The sequence below is a fragment of the Scyliorhinus canicula genome, chromosome 2, assembly GCF_902713615.1.
Source record: "Scyliorhinus canicula chromosome 2, sScyCan1.1, whole genome shotgun sequence".
NCBI lineage: Eukaryota > Metazoa > Chordata > Chondrichthyes > Carcharhiniformes > Scyliorhinidae > Scyliorhinus > Scyliorhinus canicula.
In genome coordinates this window covers 142,128,934-142,147,705 of record NC_052147.1, presented here as the reverse complement: position 1 = coordinate 142,147,705, position 18,772 = coordinate 142,128,934, and the positions used below count along the sequence as shown (strand labels likewise).

Here is an 18,772-nt window from a genome sequence, read left to right as displayed (position 1 = left end):
AGTGAGGGTACTTCGTACAACTCGTGAGTTATGGGGGCGCTGTATGGGTGGCGTTTCCCCGTGATACAAGTTTAACATAATTGGCAAATGAATCAGAGATGAGGTGAGATTTTTTTCTTCATGAAGTGAGTTCTTATGGCCTAGAATGTACTTCCTAGCAAGATGGTGGAAGCAAGTTTAATTGTAACATTCAACAAGGAATTGAACATGTACTGGAAGGGGAAACCTGCATGGAGCTGTGGGGCAAGAACAGGGGAGTGAAACTGATGGGATACCTCTTTTACAGAGTCATCACAGACATGATGGGCCAAATGGCCTCCTCCTATGCGGGATGATTCTATGAAATTAGTGTTTATTGCCATATCTTCTATTCATGTTGCAAGAATGCCAAAATTTTATATCAGTTAAAAAATGTACTGATTTCGGTTACTTAAAAGATAAGGGGCTGGCTTCTCCGATCCCTGATGCCGAAATCACGTTCGGCGATGGGGCGGAGAATCAACGATGACGCCAAAATCGGGGGCTGGTGCTGCTTTTACGATGCTCTTCCCCCTGAAGAGTACGCTGCGCCACGTATCCATTTATAAAAAATAAATTTAGAATAACCAATTATTATTTTTTTCTAATTAAGGGCCAATTTAGCGTGGCCAAACCACCTAACCTGCACATCTTTGGGTTGTGGGGGTGAAACCCACGCAAACACGGTGAGAATGTGCAAACTCCGCACGGACAGTGACCCAAGGCCGGGATTCGAACCCGGGTCCTCAGCGTTGCTGTCCCAGTGCTAACTACTGCGCCACATGCCGCCCCAGCGCCACGTATCCATGCCTGAAGCCCGCCCCGCGATGCTCCGTTCCCGACCTGCCGAGTTCCCAACGGCGTGGGACTCTCATGGTCTCACCCATTGTGATCTTAGTGTGGCGGCTGCCAACTCAGTCAGGCATCACCATGGTCAGGGGAGGACCGATATGCGGGCAGGGGGTTTCATTCGGGGTTGGGGGCACTGTGCTTTTCACAGTAACGTCATTGCAATGTAAGCCTACTTGTGACAAAGATTATTATTAATTATAACTGACCTCAGCCATAGTGTCATGCTTTGTGATGCTGTTTGCCTCTGGGCTTACTTTGCAACGAGGTCAGCCAGAGTTAGTGTCTAGGCTGGCATGTGAAGATGATGGGATCCCTGACTTCCTGTGTCTGTGCAACTGTGTCTGATCACGAGTTACTGCCATCAGAAAAGACTGAGCAAAGATGGTGGGGTTGGGGATTATTTCCGAATGCTGCAAAAAAAAAATTGTCAGAAACCCTTTTGCAGAGAAATTCCTAGTAAGACTGATTTAGAGGAATGAAGTCTCACAAATCCTCTTAACTTTCGATGAGATTGACCATCGGGCCAGATCCTTACTCTTCATTTAAAGAGAATCTTTTATTTTATTTACACGGAGGAGATAGATTTAAGATCATTGGCAGAAGACTCGGGGGGGGGGGGGGGGGGGGGGGGGGGCTTTTTTAAAAATTCCATATATGCCGTGAGTTGTTGTGGTCTGGAATGCACAACTTAAAAGGGTAGTGGAAGCAAATTCAACAATAACTTTTAAAAGGGAATTGAATAACATTTGAAAAGGAAGCACTTCGAGTGCCATGGTGAAAGAATGGGGCAGTGGGATTAATCGGTAGCTCTTTCACATGCTCGGTGGGCTGAATGGTCTTCTGTGCTCTAATTCTATTTTGGTTAGCCTTTCTGACCTTGTGCTGTTCTCAGCATTCCAGAAGCAACACCCATGAATAATCGCTGGGTGCAGACGTAAATATTTTTAACCAAGTGACTGTGGGTTCGACTGAAGGTCATCTGTGTGACTGAGCTTTATGTTTACTGTCCAATGGGGAAACGGGAAAAAAGCTGCAGTCATTAGATAGTGGGGGCAAACGCAATTTCTTTATTCTGAAACTCACATGAAGACATTATGATGGACCATAATTGGTCATTCAGTGCTTATGTTCGGTTTTGGGAAAAGAAATAGCTCCTTGCTGCTCACTTGACTGACAATTAGTCTTCTCTGATAAAAGACCATTGCATATATCTCCCCCTAAACATATTATTACACTCACTTCTCTATGCTGTTCTGGATAAGCGCCATAAACGGTAAATGCTTGCTGTGGGTAGATCACGGGTTATGTATATATTTGTTTCTTCCTCCCAGTGATCTGTCAGTTGTGTGGTCTCGCCCTTGGAGTTCTGTAGGAACTTCAAGTGGGGCTGATCAACAAAGCAGATGTGTTTTGATCATGTTAACCAGGATCATTCTCAAGGGGTGGGGTTGCTTCCTTGTTCCTTTTGACTTGGTTTGTGACCCATAATAACCCAATTGCTGCTTCCTGAGTTCTGTTGGGTTGTCTCTCCTGCTCTATCCTCTTCCTGCCTCCCTCCCACTCTTGCTCACGCTCTCTCCCCCTCTCGCTCCATCCCATTCCTCTCTCCTCCCCATTCTGTCTCTCCCTCTTCCATTTGCCCCCTCTTCCCCTGTCCCACTTGATCGTTATCCTTTCTCCCCCCTCCCTTCTTGTCTTCCCCTCATGTTTTATAATTTTTTTCTTTCCACATGTCTTTTTTCTGTCTTTCTGCCCTAAGTCATAGAATTTTTAGTCATAGAATTTACAATGCAAAAGGAGGCCATTCAGTCCATCGAGTCTGCACCGGCTCTTTGAAAGAGCACCATAACCAAGCCCACAACTCCACCCTATCCCCATCGCCCAGTAACCCAACCCAACACTAAGGGCAATTTTGGACACTAAGGGCAATTTAGCATGGCCAATCCACCTAACCTGCACAGCTTTGGACTGTGGGAGGAAACCGGAGCACCCGGAGGAAACCCACGCATACACGGGGAGAATGTGCAGACTCTGCACAGACAGTGAACCAGGCCAGGAATTGAACCAGGGACCCTGGAACTCTGAAGCAATTGTGCTAACCACCATGCTACCGTGCTGCACTAAAGTGAAGATAATATGCTGAGAAGATTTTCACGAACATCAATTGGTAGCTCTTGGAAATGAGCAAATCATTTCTATACTAACCAATGGAATAATAACCTAGCAATAGCCTAGCAGCATTCACATAGTTAATAATAATAATAATTGCTTATTGTCACAAGTAGGCTTCAATGAAGTTACTGTAAAAAGTCCCTAGCCGCCACTTTCCGGCACCTGGGATTTTACATCCAATGGAACTGCGCAAGTCTTCAAGAAAGCATGAGGAACCAAGTAGAGAAATTCAAAAAAATTTCAATAAAGATACTCTCGACATGTTTCATGCCTACCTCTGTGTTAAGAATAACTTAACACTTAATGCTGTAGCACCATCTTACAGGACTAGGAGGTGGGGAGAATGGGAATCAAGAGAAGACCCATTCAACAATGAAATGAGGAAAGTTTTTGAATAGATTTCTTAAACTGTTCAATTAAGGAGCTCCAGGCCAGCAGTCATCTGGTCTTAAAATTTGCCGTGGAAACACAATGCCATCCACTGGATAAAGTAAACTTGAGACCACCAATATGTTGGGGGCCTCCCCTGACTTTGAAAAATGCCACTCATGTTCCATGTGCAGTGGTAATTTATCGGTTCCAAAATTGTAGCACTGTAAATATTGGATATCAGATGGCTTTAATCAGAAAGTCAGCACTGTTGAACAAATGTAAATGTGTTCCATGTGAGTTGATTAATGTGTTTTGTGTTCTTAGGATCATCTGGAGGTTGGTGTTGTGCAGAATCACAACGCTCGAAGCAGTAATGGTACTAGCCAGTGGCATATCCAATCACCTGGTTTCCAAGAGAGGGTGACAATAGGTAAGCTCCTGTACAGTAGAAACAAATTCATTTATCTAGCAGGGTTAAATTATCAGGACAGGTTACATAGATGAGGGCAGGAATTTTCTGTGTTGGCTGGCTGGCTGGTTTGTGATGTGGAGTGACGCCAACATTCAATTCCCGTACTGGCTGAGACTATCCATGAAGCCTTCTCAACCTTGCTCCTTGCCTATGGTATGATATATCAGAAGGGAAGAGCAGTCTATGGTCCTCTGGAACTGTGGCAAAATTTCATTTCCTGAGTACAGAAGACCAATGAATGAGGAAATTGAGTTGCTTCAGGTGATTAATGAACTAGATAATAGGCTGGAAGTTTAAAATTAGATCTAGGTTTTTCCAGGGGTGTTCGCAGGGAGCACTTCACACAGAGTGGAAATCTGGAACACTCACCATCTTAAAAGGCTGTTGAGGCTGGGAGGGTTAATTGAAAATGTCAAAATTAGGTTGATAGATTTTCGTTGGCTATTTGGGATTAGGGAACCAAGACAGGTGGATGGAATTAAGCATATCACCCATGATCTCATTGAAAAGCCTATTTCTGTTCCTTTGCAGCAAGTTTACAATGCATTCATTTATTGCGTAAATAATTAATAGCTGAATTATATGCAATGTTTTTTAAAGAGGATGATTTTTAGGTGGTGATAGCTTACAAATTGCAGGCTATTAGTTTACATCAGTAGTTCCATTCACTGCCGATTTCTTTTTGGTCCAGTCAGGCTATCATTTCTGAGCTGCCAGGAAAACAAATGATACGCTAAGAAAAACTGCCAGTCAAGGATAAATGACATAACCATGTAGAATTTGGCCAGGATTTTCCAGCCTCGTCGCAGCAGGAGTCGCTATGAGAGATTTGATGGCCCAGCCAAAAGTCCATTGACTTTCGGCAGGGCTGGACGATCCCAGTGGTGGAAAGGGCTGGAAAATCCCATCCTGTATTTCTGGATTTTTGAAGGTGGACAGAGAAGATTCTTGCAAGGACCTTATTTGGAAATAGAATATGTGAGATAGATCCAAGGGTAAGGTAGATCGTGGGAGGAACATGTTTGATGGGCAATGTGGCTTTATATCTTCTTCCATGCTTTGTTGTACTTATTTTGTTCCTATCTTTTCACTTTGAAAACTGCATTGCGGTTAGCAGATAATTGAAAGAGGAAACCATGCCCCCCATAAAAGCATAAGGAATAGCTGCAGGAGTCTCCCACAAGCCTGTTCCAACATTCAATAGATCATGGCTAAGCTTTGACTTAACTCCATTTCCCTGCCTACTCATCATGACCCTTGATTCCCTTATGTCCAGATATATTTTGAGCTCAGCCTTCGATATAAACCAGCCTTCGGGCCACAGTGGGCTAAACAGCTGGCTTGTAATACAGAACAATGCCAGCTTTGTGGGTTCAATTCCCGTACTGGTCTCCCCGAACAGGCGCTGGAATGTGGCGACTAGGGGCTTTTCATAGTAACTTCATTGAAGCCTACTTGTGACAATGTCGATTATTATTATATGACCAATGACTTGATCATCAAGAACCCTCTGAGGTAGAGAATTCCAAAGAATCACAACCCTCTAGCTTTATAGCCACCTCTTTTAAACCCTTGGATGTCGGCCATTAAGTCTAGGGGGCACGTTGGTTTTTAGTCCCATTAATTTGACCTTTAATTTATAGTATTGTTAACAACTTTAGTTAGCTATAGCTGCAGTATTCTTCATCAAATCCGTCATCCATTTTGAGAATACAACTCAGCTGAGTTATGGATATCAGAAAACCGAGACACTCCCAGCTGTGGAAGTCAATTTTACTTTTTGCATTCCTTGCAATCTTCACCATTGCTGGTCCTTCATTTTTCAATAACTTACATGTTTATTACTCTCAGTCAAGCATCCACATTGGCACTAATTGGCCTAATGTCTGCTTCAAGTATTTAGCAACAAGCGGGAAAGTGAGGGGTGAGTTGACATTTATCCAGCGCTGGTTTGTGTTCTCTGAATGTATCAATATGCTTCACTATCATTGAGTTACGTTTATGGAGCAGAATAATTTAATGTTGTGTCGGCAAACCTCACATAGCAAACTCCAGTGAAACAGATTCCCTGACCAGCGTAAAAGTGCAGCCATCATCATCTTCGTTTGTCACACCATAACTGCTTCCAAGATCGAATGCTGTTAGTTATCTCAAAAGTACAAGATATTGATGGGGTATTCTATCAAGTCATTGTTCCTTGTGTTTGTCTGTGCTCTCCACACTTGCATTTGTGTCATTTCTCAGCTTCCACTTGGGTAATATTGTCAAAATCTCTTCCACCCCCAGCTCTTGTTCAATTTAGAGGATATTAGTGTTCTTTTTAAAGGTCCTGAAAACAGCTCTTTTAATGGATACGAGTTCTTCAAGAATATGGGCATTATTTCACTCCATAGCAATCCGCATGGTTTTTGGGTTAAGACATTTTCAGAGGCCCTTTCTAGCCTCTTGGAAATGTGTCCAAGCAGCACCTGATAGAATTATAATGTCTGTTATTTTGCATCTGCTTTTTTACTGAAGGTAACTCACTTCCGTGAACTGATTCACTCTTCATTCCCTCTAATTGTGTGGGAGATATTAAGCAAAACTGTTTCTAGGGCACTATTTTGCAGTCCTGTTTGTTTATGTTTTCAGCGAATGATGACAGGGATATTGAAATTCCACCTCCTGTTCCACCACATCCCGAAGAAGAGGAGGCCACGGGAGTGTACAAAATGTGGTCTTTTCATGAAGACAAGAGGTTCGTAACCAGATGTTAGCCCTTGTAATTAACTTGGTGTAACTATAGCTTGCTGGAAATACTAATTGAACCTCAACTGATGTTAATTAAGCTTAGTAAGCTTCTTGGAGACAAAAAAAAAAAGCCTGCCTTTATATAGCACCCTTCATGTTCTCAGAATATTCCGAAGTGCTTTGAAAGGGCGGGATTTTTTGGCAGTGCCCAGCCAGCGACCGGAAATTCCTGCCCGAGGTCAGTAGTCCTTTACATGGTCCCCATCCTGTCCGTAGAAATCTTGTGGCAGTCGCGACAGAAAAATCTAGCCCTGTAGGCACTGTTGTAACGGAGGAAATGTGGGAGCCAATTGACACAAAGCAAGGTCATGCAAAAACAGTATTGTGATAATGACCAGATAATCTGTCACAGTGATATCATTTGAGGGATAGATATTGAGCACAGATGCCGAGAAGAAAGCAACTAAAACTTCACATCGGAACTAAATATTGATAATTGATGACCGTTTACTTTGGTCGTTAATATTGACTCTTGCTGGACAAAATTGAGGAAAGTGAAAATGGATAATAGAAATACCTGGTATTTGTGCTGCCCAGTTATGAGCCACGTCACTCAACCTGAAGTCTCTGCAGAGAGACTAATGTTCTGTTGTGTTTTTAGAGTATTTGTCACTGCTAGATTTTGTATGTCAATGATTTATGCCGTGAGATTGAGTATCTTTCGGAATATGCATTCGACTGAATGCCAGAAACATTCTAGAGCAATAGCCAAACTCCTGTACCACTGGACATCATTTGAGTAGCTATTCTATCTTTGCAAGGGTTATTATTAATAATAGGTCATGAGCCAGGCATTTCTTTCATTTTGTTCCTCGAGTGCTTTTTGTGCTTATGTCTCTGGAGTGGGACTTGAATGCACAACCTTCTACTTCAGAGTCAGGAGTGCTACCCACTGAGCAACGGCTGACCACGTGACTAAGAATTCAGTAGAACAATGAATGCCCAAGACTGTGACCTCATGTTTGCAGTTCATAGCTACCACAATGCTGCCATCTGATACAAGTTTGTGGGCAGAAACTTTGTTTTTTTTTAAAAATATATATTATTTAATTATGCCTTACTCTTGCTGTTTCCACAGCTCTGACCTCAGTTCTGCTTCAGAGCTGCTGCAACAAAGGCCGATGGCTGGAGCTGCAGAAAGGCAGGCCAGCAACACTGTCAAGCAGCAGTCTCCTGGCAAAATCAGAAGTTCGAAGAGCATGGATTTGGGTAAGCGCCAACTTTCCAACCTGTCACTCACAGAACCAATTAAAATAGAACAGAGAGAAGATAAATTAAAAATAGTTTGCGCCCTATTGTCATTTAACGTGCCAAAACTGAGTGGATTATAGATGTCATCCGAGCCCCCAGGATTAAATTAGATCCTTATGCTCTCCCTGCCATCTGTAGCTTTCTTGTAATCTATACTGTGGTCTTAATAAAATGAAAGTAGCGTTAATGATAGTTAAAAGTAACACCAAAGTGACATTGATTGAAGTTGGGGACAGACTGAATTGATATCACAGTGAAGTGCGGTCTTTATAGAATTCACAGGAGAGTATAACTGGATGATGATTATTAAGTTCCAAGTATTAGAGGTTTAATCACACCAGCTTGGCAAGATCCCTCCATGCTCCTGCTCAGTCTCATTTCTATTAAACTCCATGCTGAAAGGTACTTTTAATAATAATGGGTATTGTAAACTGGCTGCACCAGACAACAACAAATTGCATTTATATGGTGCCTATCACAACAAAATGGGCCAAGGAGCGATTATCAAACTGGATGGGAACACAAGGGTCTTCCAGTCACTGCGCTTGAGGAACCTTGGCAATTTTGGGTTGCACGTTTCTGTGTGCGTGACCTGCTCGTTGGGGGTTCCATCCTTACTATGACAGCACAGAAGCAATAAATCTATGCAGTTGTGCGTCAATGGCCTGTAATGTCCTTGGCCTGCTTTGTGTGCGTCTGAGATCTAACTTGGTCACTGGGTCAAAATGCAGTAGGCAGTGGTTCACAGAATTAAGACAATAGGCCTCCCTTCCTATTCCTTCTGCCAAGCGCTATGAGGGTTTGGCAGATAACATGCAGAATAAAAATTCTGACAGATCTTTTCCTGGCTAGTGGAGGGAGTTTCCTAAGGGCGGCCAACGGTCTCATCGAGCGTTTAGAGCCGAAATTTAGAAAAAGGCGGCAATGGGGCAGCATGCGACGCTGTGGTTAGCACTGGGACTGCAGCGCTGAGGACCTGGGTTCAAATCCTGGCCCTGGGTCACTGTCCGTGTGGAGTTTGCACATTCTCCTAATTTCTTTGTGAGTTTCACCCCCACAACCCAAAGATGTGCAGGTTAGGTGGATGGGCCACACTAAATTGCCCCTTAATTGGAAAAAAAGTAATTGGGTACTCTAAATCTATTTTTTTTTAATTGAAAAAGGCGACAATTCCCACGACACAAGGCTGCACAGTGATTAGTGCTGCTGCCTCACAGCGCCAGCTATCCGGGTTCAATTCAGGCATTGGGTGACTGTCTGTGTGGAGTTTGCATGTTCTCCCCGTGTCTGCATGGGTTTCTTCTGGGTGCTCCATTTCCTCTCATGGTTCGGAGATGTGCAGATTAGGTGGGGTTACGGGGATAGGGTGGGGGAGTGGGCCTCGGTGCAAATTCGATGGGCCAAATGCCTACTTCTGCACTGTAGAAATTCTCGTAGTGGCATGGTGGCACAGTGGTTAGTACTGCTGCCTCACAGTGCCAGGGACCTGGGTTCTACTCTGGCTTTGGGTGACTGTGTGTAGTTTCTCCCTGGCTGCTCCAGTTTCCTCCCACAGTCCAAAGATGTGCAGGTTAGGCGGATTGGCCATAATAAATTGTCCCTTCGTATCCAAAGGTTTGGTGGAGTTACGGGGCTAGGGTGGGGGAGTAGGCCTAGGTGGGGGCCTCTTTCAGTGAGTCAATGCAGACTCGATGGGCTGAATGGCCTTCTGCACTGTGGGATTGTAAGATTTTATGGCAGCCGTGTAAGGCTGAGGAAGACGTCGAGAGACACCATTTGGGGTCTTCCATTTCAGTTTGCATTGAACAATGCTGCTTTAACGTTTTAAGTGGCAAGTCGCGACTTCCTTCTTTTCTGATTGCAGCCACGATTCCTATAATCTACCAAATGTGATTCCCTGTAATTATTCTGTGATTTCTGAGAGCTCTACTTACTTCAGACTTAATTATAATGGGCAGTCTCTGCACTGTGTAGAAGCCAAAATCATTGCTCACCAGGCTGATGCACTAAAATGCTGTAGAAAGTGGACATTGTGGTCACGTTTGATGGGCATACCTTTTAGCATACATGTCATTGTTAATCACTCAAAGAAGTTTGAAAGCTTAATAGAACAATATGCGTGTGCGATCCTCTAGTGCAACGTATTTTGTAGAGGTGACCTTACTTGGTAGAACCATGGAACTTGTTTGACCCCTTTGATATTCCTGCTCTTTGGAAACATTATCTAGTTTGTCACACTCCCTGTTCTTTCCCCATTAGCTCTGCAAATTTGTCCTTTTGAGCATATATCCAATTTTCTTCATAAAGTTACTATTAAACCTGCTTTCACCACCCTCTTTGGCAGTTTATTCCAGATTCTAGCAACTCCTTACGTAAAACAATTTCTCCTCCTTATTAATGCAACGTCCTGTATTTTTTTATTGTTAATTATCCAGCAACTGCGTCTGCTGATTACCACCCTCTTGTCTGTGGAAGCAATTTCTCCCTATTTAACTGTATCAAAAACCTGGCCAGGACATTTAGGATGATACGGTTTCCCTTCTCGTCATCTGAAGGGTCGGCGTGGAGCATGTCCCCACTGATACTGCCTGACCTGCTGCTATTTAATGTTCCAACAAGCATTAATTGGGCAAACGTTCTGCCTCCAGCCCTCACTCAGGAGGAAGGTCCTGCCTCAGACAGATTGACCAGCGGTTCTCTAGTCCCTGCAGTGCCTGAAGCTACAGTGGACAGAAATGGGACTTCAACCAAATTCCAGCGCCTCAGTCCCAGGGGCCCAGGACCAGATAGGTTTTGGGGATCTTAAGAGACGGAGCGTAGGTGAGGCACGGGGGCTGGGCAGAGGTGGATTAGGGTGTTGTTGCAGACGCCAGAGGGGGAGGAGGAGCTGCATTGACCGCACTGGGGTGGGGGGTAGCGCCCAATGTTAAAAGGGGGCTACTGGCAGAGGAGTGTGTTCCCCCCCCCCCCCCCCCCCCCCCCCTCCAGCCCTCACACTGGAATTCCTTTGCCAGTCTGAAATAGAGGCTGAGCAGGATGTGGGCAATAATTGGCCACTTCAAGGCCTCAATTGGGGCGCAGGATGGCCTCCGCTTTTTTCGGCCTAGCATAAAATTATGCAGTGATTGGGGCGGTGGAAACCTAGTCAGAAGCCCAGCAGAGAACCTCCCCACCCCACCTGCAGATCCACTGGTGGGGGATTAAAATTCTGCCACCCCTATAATTTCTCCTTAACCTTCTCCACTGTAAGGAGAAAATGCCAATTGGAGGCTGTGCTTTTTTTTAAATGCATTCAATGATTTGTTGGAAAAAAAACAGCTTTTCTGTAAACTATTGCATTTTGCATGGTGAAGGTACTCCCATTGGTCGGTAGAAAATCTTCTACCCAGTGACGTTGTAAAAATGGTGATTATAGAATCACCCTTCCTGCAAGGCAGAATCATGTGAATGATGGAACAGGCTCAAGGGGCTGAGCGCCTGTTCCCACGTTCCTACCCAGGGCAGATCCCTGATTCAGAAAAGGAGAGGGTCGACAGAGAAAGCTAAGGCTGTGTGCAGGAGAGAATTTGATTGCAAACTAAATCTTACTTTGAATTATGTAAAGACATACATGAGAGGAAAGGCCAGTGCAGCTGAGGCAAAGAGTACCTAGCACAGGTTTGACTTCCTTGTTTAGAACAGTTAAATCCAGTGGGTCAGGTGCATTCCTTTGTAAGTTCAAGTGTCTGGTCAGATACCGTGAGTTTGGATAATGACTGTAAGTCATTAGGGCAGCACTCTACAGATGAACTCTTATATTTGGACATTGATTTATGATCTGGTGCTTTCTCTTAATCACTTCATTCAAGTGCATGTCTAGTTGAGAGTAAGGGAAAACAATACCCATCCCTGCACAAAACCAGGACAAGCAATTCACTCAATACGCCATGTCCAATTTGACTCAGTATTTGTTTGCATGGCGACTAAGTGCACAGGCTACTGTTTAGAAAGGAGCTTTGGCACTGCTATTTTCTTGCTTGGAGGTTCTAAAATTTAAAGTGACCCCTGGAAGCTCAGAGATGCCAGTGACAACGGCACCCTTATAAATATTGCCAACAGCCATTTGATGAAAAAGAACACAGTGCAACTAATGGTCATACAGGATTGTTCGACCTGAATGTGGAGGTTACATTTTGTCCAAATTGCAGGATGGGAAATGTGGGTTTTATGTTGGTGCAATGTTGCTCTCTACCGATTTCAACAGAGTAGAAATTCCGATTTTTTTACATTAAATTCATTGGATGCGGGTGCCACTAGCCTGGGCGGCATTTATTCCCCATCCCTAATCGCCCTTTGGACTGAGTGGTCTGTTTGGCCTTTCAGAGTTAAGAGTCAACCACATTGCTGTGGATCTGGAGTCACTTGTCAGCCAGACCAGGTAAGGATGGCAGATTTCCTTCCCCAAACAACATGAGTGAACCAGATGGATTTTTACGACAATCGATGTGGTCATCATTTAACTTTTAATTCCAGAATCTTATTGAACGCAAATTCCACTATCTGCCGTGATGGGATTCGAACCCGAGTCCCCAGATCATTACCCTGGTTCTCTGGACTGCTAATCCAGTGACAACACCACTATGTAACTGCTTCAACCTGTAAATCCATCGATTTCTGAATGGCAGGTTTGGTTCAGAATTTCCGCCCATCATATTTTATTTTCTGTTCCTGATGTATGTTTTACCCCGGCACTCTGCACTTCCAGTGGCTGATGCTAAACCTTGCCCAAATGGATGGGTTGTTCAACTTAATGTTCAGGTCTCAGATGGGTATCTTTCCATTAAAGGGTTTATGTGAGGGAGTAATTTGGGAATGAAACACCCGTCTAATTTTGTATCCCACCTTACTGTGGGTCTGCCTGATTCTTGCTAAACCATCTCTTGCACTCTTCAACTCCCAATGCCAGAAATCAACTTTTGTGAACGGTGTTCCTACTGCTTGGTCCAGCAGTATTGTTGAATTCCAGCAGGTTCAGCTATGTTTTGTAGCAACAGCAGGAATAACATTTATGACCACGGGTGGTATCATGACCGGTACAGGCTTGGAGGGCCTGTATTGTTCTTTGTTCTTGTCCTGATATTGTATTGTTAATGTGGGGCACATTGCACCACAGGAACTCAACAAGGCTCCTTAGGCAGCACCTTCCAAACCTATGGCCACCTATGGCCACCATCTAGAAGGATAAGGGCAGCAGATGCATGGGGACACCACCACCTGCAGGTTACACCCCCAGCCCCCTCAAGCCATTCACCATCATGACTTGGGAATATACTGCCCATTCCTTCACTGACGCTGGGTCAAATCTTGGAACTCCCTCACTAATAGCACTGTGGATGTGCCTACATCACATGGACTGCAGCAGTTCAAGACGGCATCTTGCCACCACTTTTTTCATGGCGTTTAGGAATGGGCAGCAAATGCTGGCCAAGCCAATGACTCCAACATCGCAAGAATGAATTGTTAAAAATACCCAAGGCTGTTCGCAGGATTGTGATCAGACATACTTGACCACCATCTATAGAAAGAGATAACTAGGATAGGTGACGAAAGCTGGCCGAAGAGAGAGGTTGATGATGGAGAGATTTACGGCAGGATTTCCAGAGCTTTGGTCGAGACAGATGGAGGTATAGCTGTGTGATGCTGAAAACTGGCAATGTGCAAAAAGCCAGAAGTGGAGAAAGACAGGTCTTGGAGCGTCATCAGACTCAACAAGTTACAGAAATAAAAATAGAGGTGTTGCTTGAATAAGAACTAATTTGAGTCAGCAGGCTCAGTGGGTGAGACGGACTTGGTGCGAGTTAGGATAGGATACAGGCAGCATCGTTTTGAATGAGCTCAGCTGTATGGAGGGTGAGGGGACACCAATGATCTGCCTGCATGGTAATTTACAAATGACTGCAGCATAATACAGATTTTAAATTTTGTATTCAGTAATGTCAAAGCCAATCTGTGATATGTTTTAAATTAATGAATACCTCCCACACAATGTTAGATACATCTTGGTACCCACTCAGTTCGTGTTGGTTACATGTGGCTAAATACTAGGTATTACTTAGGTTTTATTACTTAGGATTTAATATTCTATATCAATTTGGATGGTTGTAAGAATTTCCTGGAACTGCAACATATTTTTTTATTTCTGGTTAATAAACCAGTCCCAGCACTTTATTGCCTGTAGAAATCTAGGTTCACAGCAAACGGTAAATAAAGGACCATTTATCATCTTTGCATGATCACATATCTCCAGTTGTAAGCAAATTTTCAGCTGAAGTAAGTCTCTACTAACTATGTGGGGTTGTCCAGCTTGAGTTTGCTTGTGCGGTTACGGGGAACTGCGGTTGTTCTATTCGGCAATTTGTTGCCGCCAATCCCATTTGTTCACCTTGCTCTGAAACCTGTTGCTCCAGATACTGCCAAATAAACTCCTGGATATAGATCTTCCTGCATTACGGTTGGATTGAAGATTAGACTTGGAGGAGGGTTACGAGGTGATCTTGGAAAAGCAGATGAACCTATTTCAGCATCGGTTTTATTTAGTTATTTTTAGTTATTTAAAAAAAAATAGAATCCATTCCTGTTGAAGGTGACATATTGAGGTGGAATCCTTTATGAGAGTCCACGCATTCCCTGAATCGTGGCTTTCACGCCAACAATTCAATCGTCCCACACGCCCTTCCCTGTCTCTTTGTCCGCTACCCGGCTTTGCAAAGATAGGGGGAGGTTTCTTGATTAATAAGAGGATCAAAAGTTGCAGGGAAAAGGCAGGAGAAGGGGATGAGAAATGTATCAGCCATGATCGAATGGCGGAACAGATTTGATGATCCGCATGCACCTTTTTTTAAGATCTTATAGACTAAGCACCCACCATGGTAACTAATTCTGTTTAACCATGTCAGGGGCAGTGCATCATCACAAATGTGTTGGGGAAACTGCCTAAATAGAATTGGCCTCTTTTGTGTTCTTCCTATTCTGGGAAATGCCTAAAGAATGGCATCTATGATGAAGAGGGGAGAAAATAATGAAACGGGGATTCCCAACTGCATCTTTAGTTCTGAGGAACTTTCTTGCCAATTAAGGATTTCAATCTCTGTACAATCACTTTGAGTTAAAGTCCTTCCAGCTGCCAGTGAATGATATTGAGTGCTTCAAATATTTTCAGAATTTACCGACCAGAAATATTTTGGTCTGTGCTGATCCAGCAAAGCCATTTGGCAGGATTGCGCAAGAGTAAAATCAGGTTGAGTTCCTGGACCCTATTTAAAGTCTATCATCGCCACTGCCCTCACTCACCTTTGTCGACGTAGAGTGAAAGCAGAGTCAGAATTGGCCTGATAATGTCCATAGTCAAGGACTACTGTCATGCATGAAGAATGGCACATGTCAAATACCATGTCCAGTTCTGGATGTACAAAGATGTAGAGGCACTGGAAATGGTGCAAAAGAGATTTACGAGAAACATACCCAGAACTGAAAGTGTGTAATTATCAGGGAAGACTAAACTGGGGCTCTCTCCTCTGGAAAAGAATAGTAACCTTTAAATTACGACATGTTTGTTTGGGTAGCTGCAGAGAAATTGCTTCTACTGTACAAGAGTCCAAAACCAGAGGTCATAAATATAAGATTGCCACTAATCCAAGAAGGACTCCCAAGCAAAACCTCTTTGCCAAGAGAGTTTTTAGAATGTGGAAACGCGCTACCTCATTGAGGCTAATAACGCAGATTTATTTAATAAGAGACTGGAAATATACATAAGGGCAAAAGGAATACAAAGAACATAAGAACATAAGAACTAGGAGCACGAGTAGGCCACCTGGTCCCTTGAGCCTGCTCGACTATTCAATGAGATCATGGCTGATCTTTTGTGGACTCAGCTCCACTTTCCGGCCCGAACACCAGAACCCTTAATCCCTGTATTCTTCAAAAAACTATCTATCTCTATCTTAAAAACATTTAATGAAGGAGCCTCAACTGCTTCACTGGGCAAGGAAATCCATAGATTCACAACCTTTTGGGTGAAGAAGTTCCTCCTAAACTCAGTCCTAAATCTACTTCCCCTTATTTTGAGGCTATGTCCCCGAGTTCTGCTTTCACCCGCCAGTGGAAACAACTTGCCCGCATCTATCCTAACTCCTTCATAATATTTTATGTTTCTATAAGATCCCCCCTCATCCTTCTAAATTCCAATGAGTACAGTCCCAGTCTACTCAACCTCGGCTCATAATCCAACCCCTTCAGCTCTGGGATTAACCTAGTGAATCTCCTCTGCACACCCTCCAGCGCCAGAACATCCTTTCTCAGGTAAGGAGACCAAAACTGAACACAATTCTCCAGGTGTGGCCTCACTAACACCTTATACAATTGCAGCATAACCCCTCTAGTCTTAAACCCCATCCCTCTAGCAATGAAGGACAAAATTCCATTTGCCTACTTAATCACCTGTTGCACCTGCAAACCAACTTTTTGCGACTCATGCACGAGCACCCCCAGGTCTCTGCACAGCAGCATGTTTTAATATTTTATCATTTAAATAATAATCCCTTTTGCTGTTATTCCTACCAAAATGGATAACCACACATTTGTCAACACTGTATTCCATCTGCCAGACCCTAGCCCATTCACTTCACATCTCGAAATCCCTCTGCAGACTTCCGGTATCCTCTGCACTATTTGCTTTACCACTCAACTTAGTGTCATCTGCAAACTTGGACACATTGCACTTGGTCTCCAACTCCAAATTATCTATGTAAATTGTGAACAATAGTGGGCCCAACACTGATCTCTGAGGGACATCACTAGCTATTCATTAACCAATCCTCTATCCATGCTACTACTTTACCCTTAATGCCATGCATCTTTATCTTATGCAGCAACCTTTTGTGTCGCACCTTGTCAAAGGCTTTCTGGAAATCCAGGTATGACACACCGGTTGGCTCCCCATTATCTACCGCACTGGTAATGTCCTCAAAACATTCCACTAAATTAGTTAGGCATGACCTGGCCTTTATGAACCCATGCTGCTTCTGCCCAGTGGGACACTTTCCATCCAGTCTTCCTTGATGATAGATTCCAGCATCTTCCCTACTACCGAAGTTAAGCTCACTGGCCTATAATTACCCGCTTTCTGCCTACCTCCTTTTTTAAACACTGGTGTCACGTTTGCCAATTTCCAATCCGCCGGGACCACCCCAGAGTCTAGTGAATTTTGGTAAATTATCACTAGTGCATCTGCAATTTCCCTAGCCATCTCTTTTAGCACTCTGAGATGCATTCCATCAGGGCCAGGAGACTTGTCTACCTTTAGTCCCATTAGCTTGCCCATCACTACCTCCTTAGTGATAGCAATCCTCTCAAGGTCCTCACCTGTAATAGCCTAATTTCTATCAGTCACTGGCATGTTATTTGTGTCGTCCACTGTGAAGACCAACCCAAAAAACCTGTTCAGTTCCTCAGACATTTCCTCATCTCCGATTATTAAATCTCCCTTCTCATCCTCTAAAGGACCAATATTTACCGTAGCCACTCTTTTTTGTTTTATGTATTTGTAGAAACTTTTACTATCTGTTTTTATATTCTGAGCAAGTTTACTCTCATAATCTATCTTACTCTTCTTCATAGCTTTTTTAGTAGCTTTCTGTTGCCCCCTAAAGATTTCCCAGTCCGCTAGTCTCCCACTAATCTTTGCCACTTTGTATGCTGTTTCCTTCAATTTGATACTCTCCCTTATTTCCTTCGATATCCACCTACCGTCCTTCCTTTTTGTTGGTGAGCACTGTGATAAATCGCTTGGAAGGTTCTCCACTGTTCCTCAACTGTTTCACCATAAAGTCTTTGCTCCCAGTCTACCTTAGCTAGCTCTTCTCTCATCCCATTGTAATCTCCTTTGTCTAAACACAAAACGCTAGTGTTTGATTTTACCTTCTCGTCCTCCATCTGAATTTTAAATTCCATCATATTGTGATCGCTCCTTCCGAGAGAATCGCAACTATGAGATCATTAATCAATCCTGTTTCATTACACAGGACCAGATCTAGGACCGTTTGTTCCCTCGTAGGTTCCATTACATACTGTTCGAGAAAACTATCGTGGATACATTCTATAAACTCCTCCTCAAGGCTGCCTTGAACGACCTGGTTAAACCAATCGACGTGTAGATTAAAATCCCCATGATAACTGCTGTACCATTTCTACATGCATCAGTTATTTCTTTGTTTATTGCCTGCCCTACCATAATATAACTATTTGGTGGCCTATAGATTACTCCTATCAGTGACTTTTTCACCTACTACTCCTGATTTCCACCCAAATGGATTCAACCTTATCCTCCATAGCACCGATGTCATCCCTTACTATTGCCCGGATTTCATCCTTAAATAACAGAGCTACACCAACTTCCTTACCATCCACTCTGCCCTTCCGAATAGTTTGATACCCTCGGATATTTAATTCCCAATTTTGACCATCCATGTTTCTGTAATGGCCACTAAATCATAGTCATTCACAATGATTTGCGGCATCAACTCATTTACCTTATTCCGAATACTACGAGCATTCAGGTAAAGTACACTTATGCTGGCTTTTATACCTCTGTTTTAAATCTTAACACGTCAATCAGTAACCTCTCCTAAGGTATATTTCTTCTTAACTTTTCTCTGAATTTTCCTTGTCGTTGAACCCATATCTTCATGTAACAACCTGCCACATTGCTTACCATTTACATTTTTACTTCCCGTTTTATTCCTTTTAGAATTACTGGGCCTATTCACTGATCTCCCCTCAGTCACTGTACCTTGTACTGTCACCCTTTTT

The 18,772-nt window shown here is 43.4% G+C and overlaps 1 protein-coding gene across 1 annotated transcript in view; it reads left to right on the top strand.

Annotated features, from left to right (window-relative positions):
• The window catches only part of LOC119958709 (partitioning defective 3 homolog B-like), a 1,329,970-nt gene that overhangs the window by 772,325 nt on the left and 538,873 nt on the right, over positions 1-18,772 (top strand). Inside the window, exons 13-15 of the mRNA XM_038787288.1 lie at positions 3,739-3,844; positions 6,518-6,623; positions 7,755-7,885. Coding sequence (XP_038643216.1) covers positions 3,739-3,844; positions 6,518-6,623; positions 7,755-7,885 — 343 coding nt within the window. The remainder of the gene's footprint in view (positions 1-3,738; positions 3,845-6,517; positions 6,624-7,754; positions 7,886-18,772) is intronic.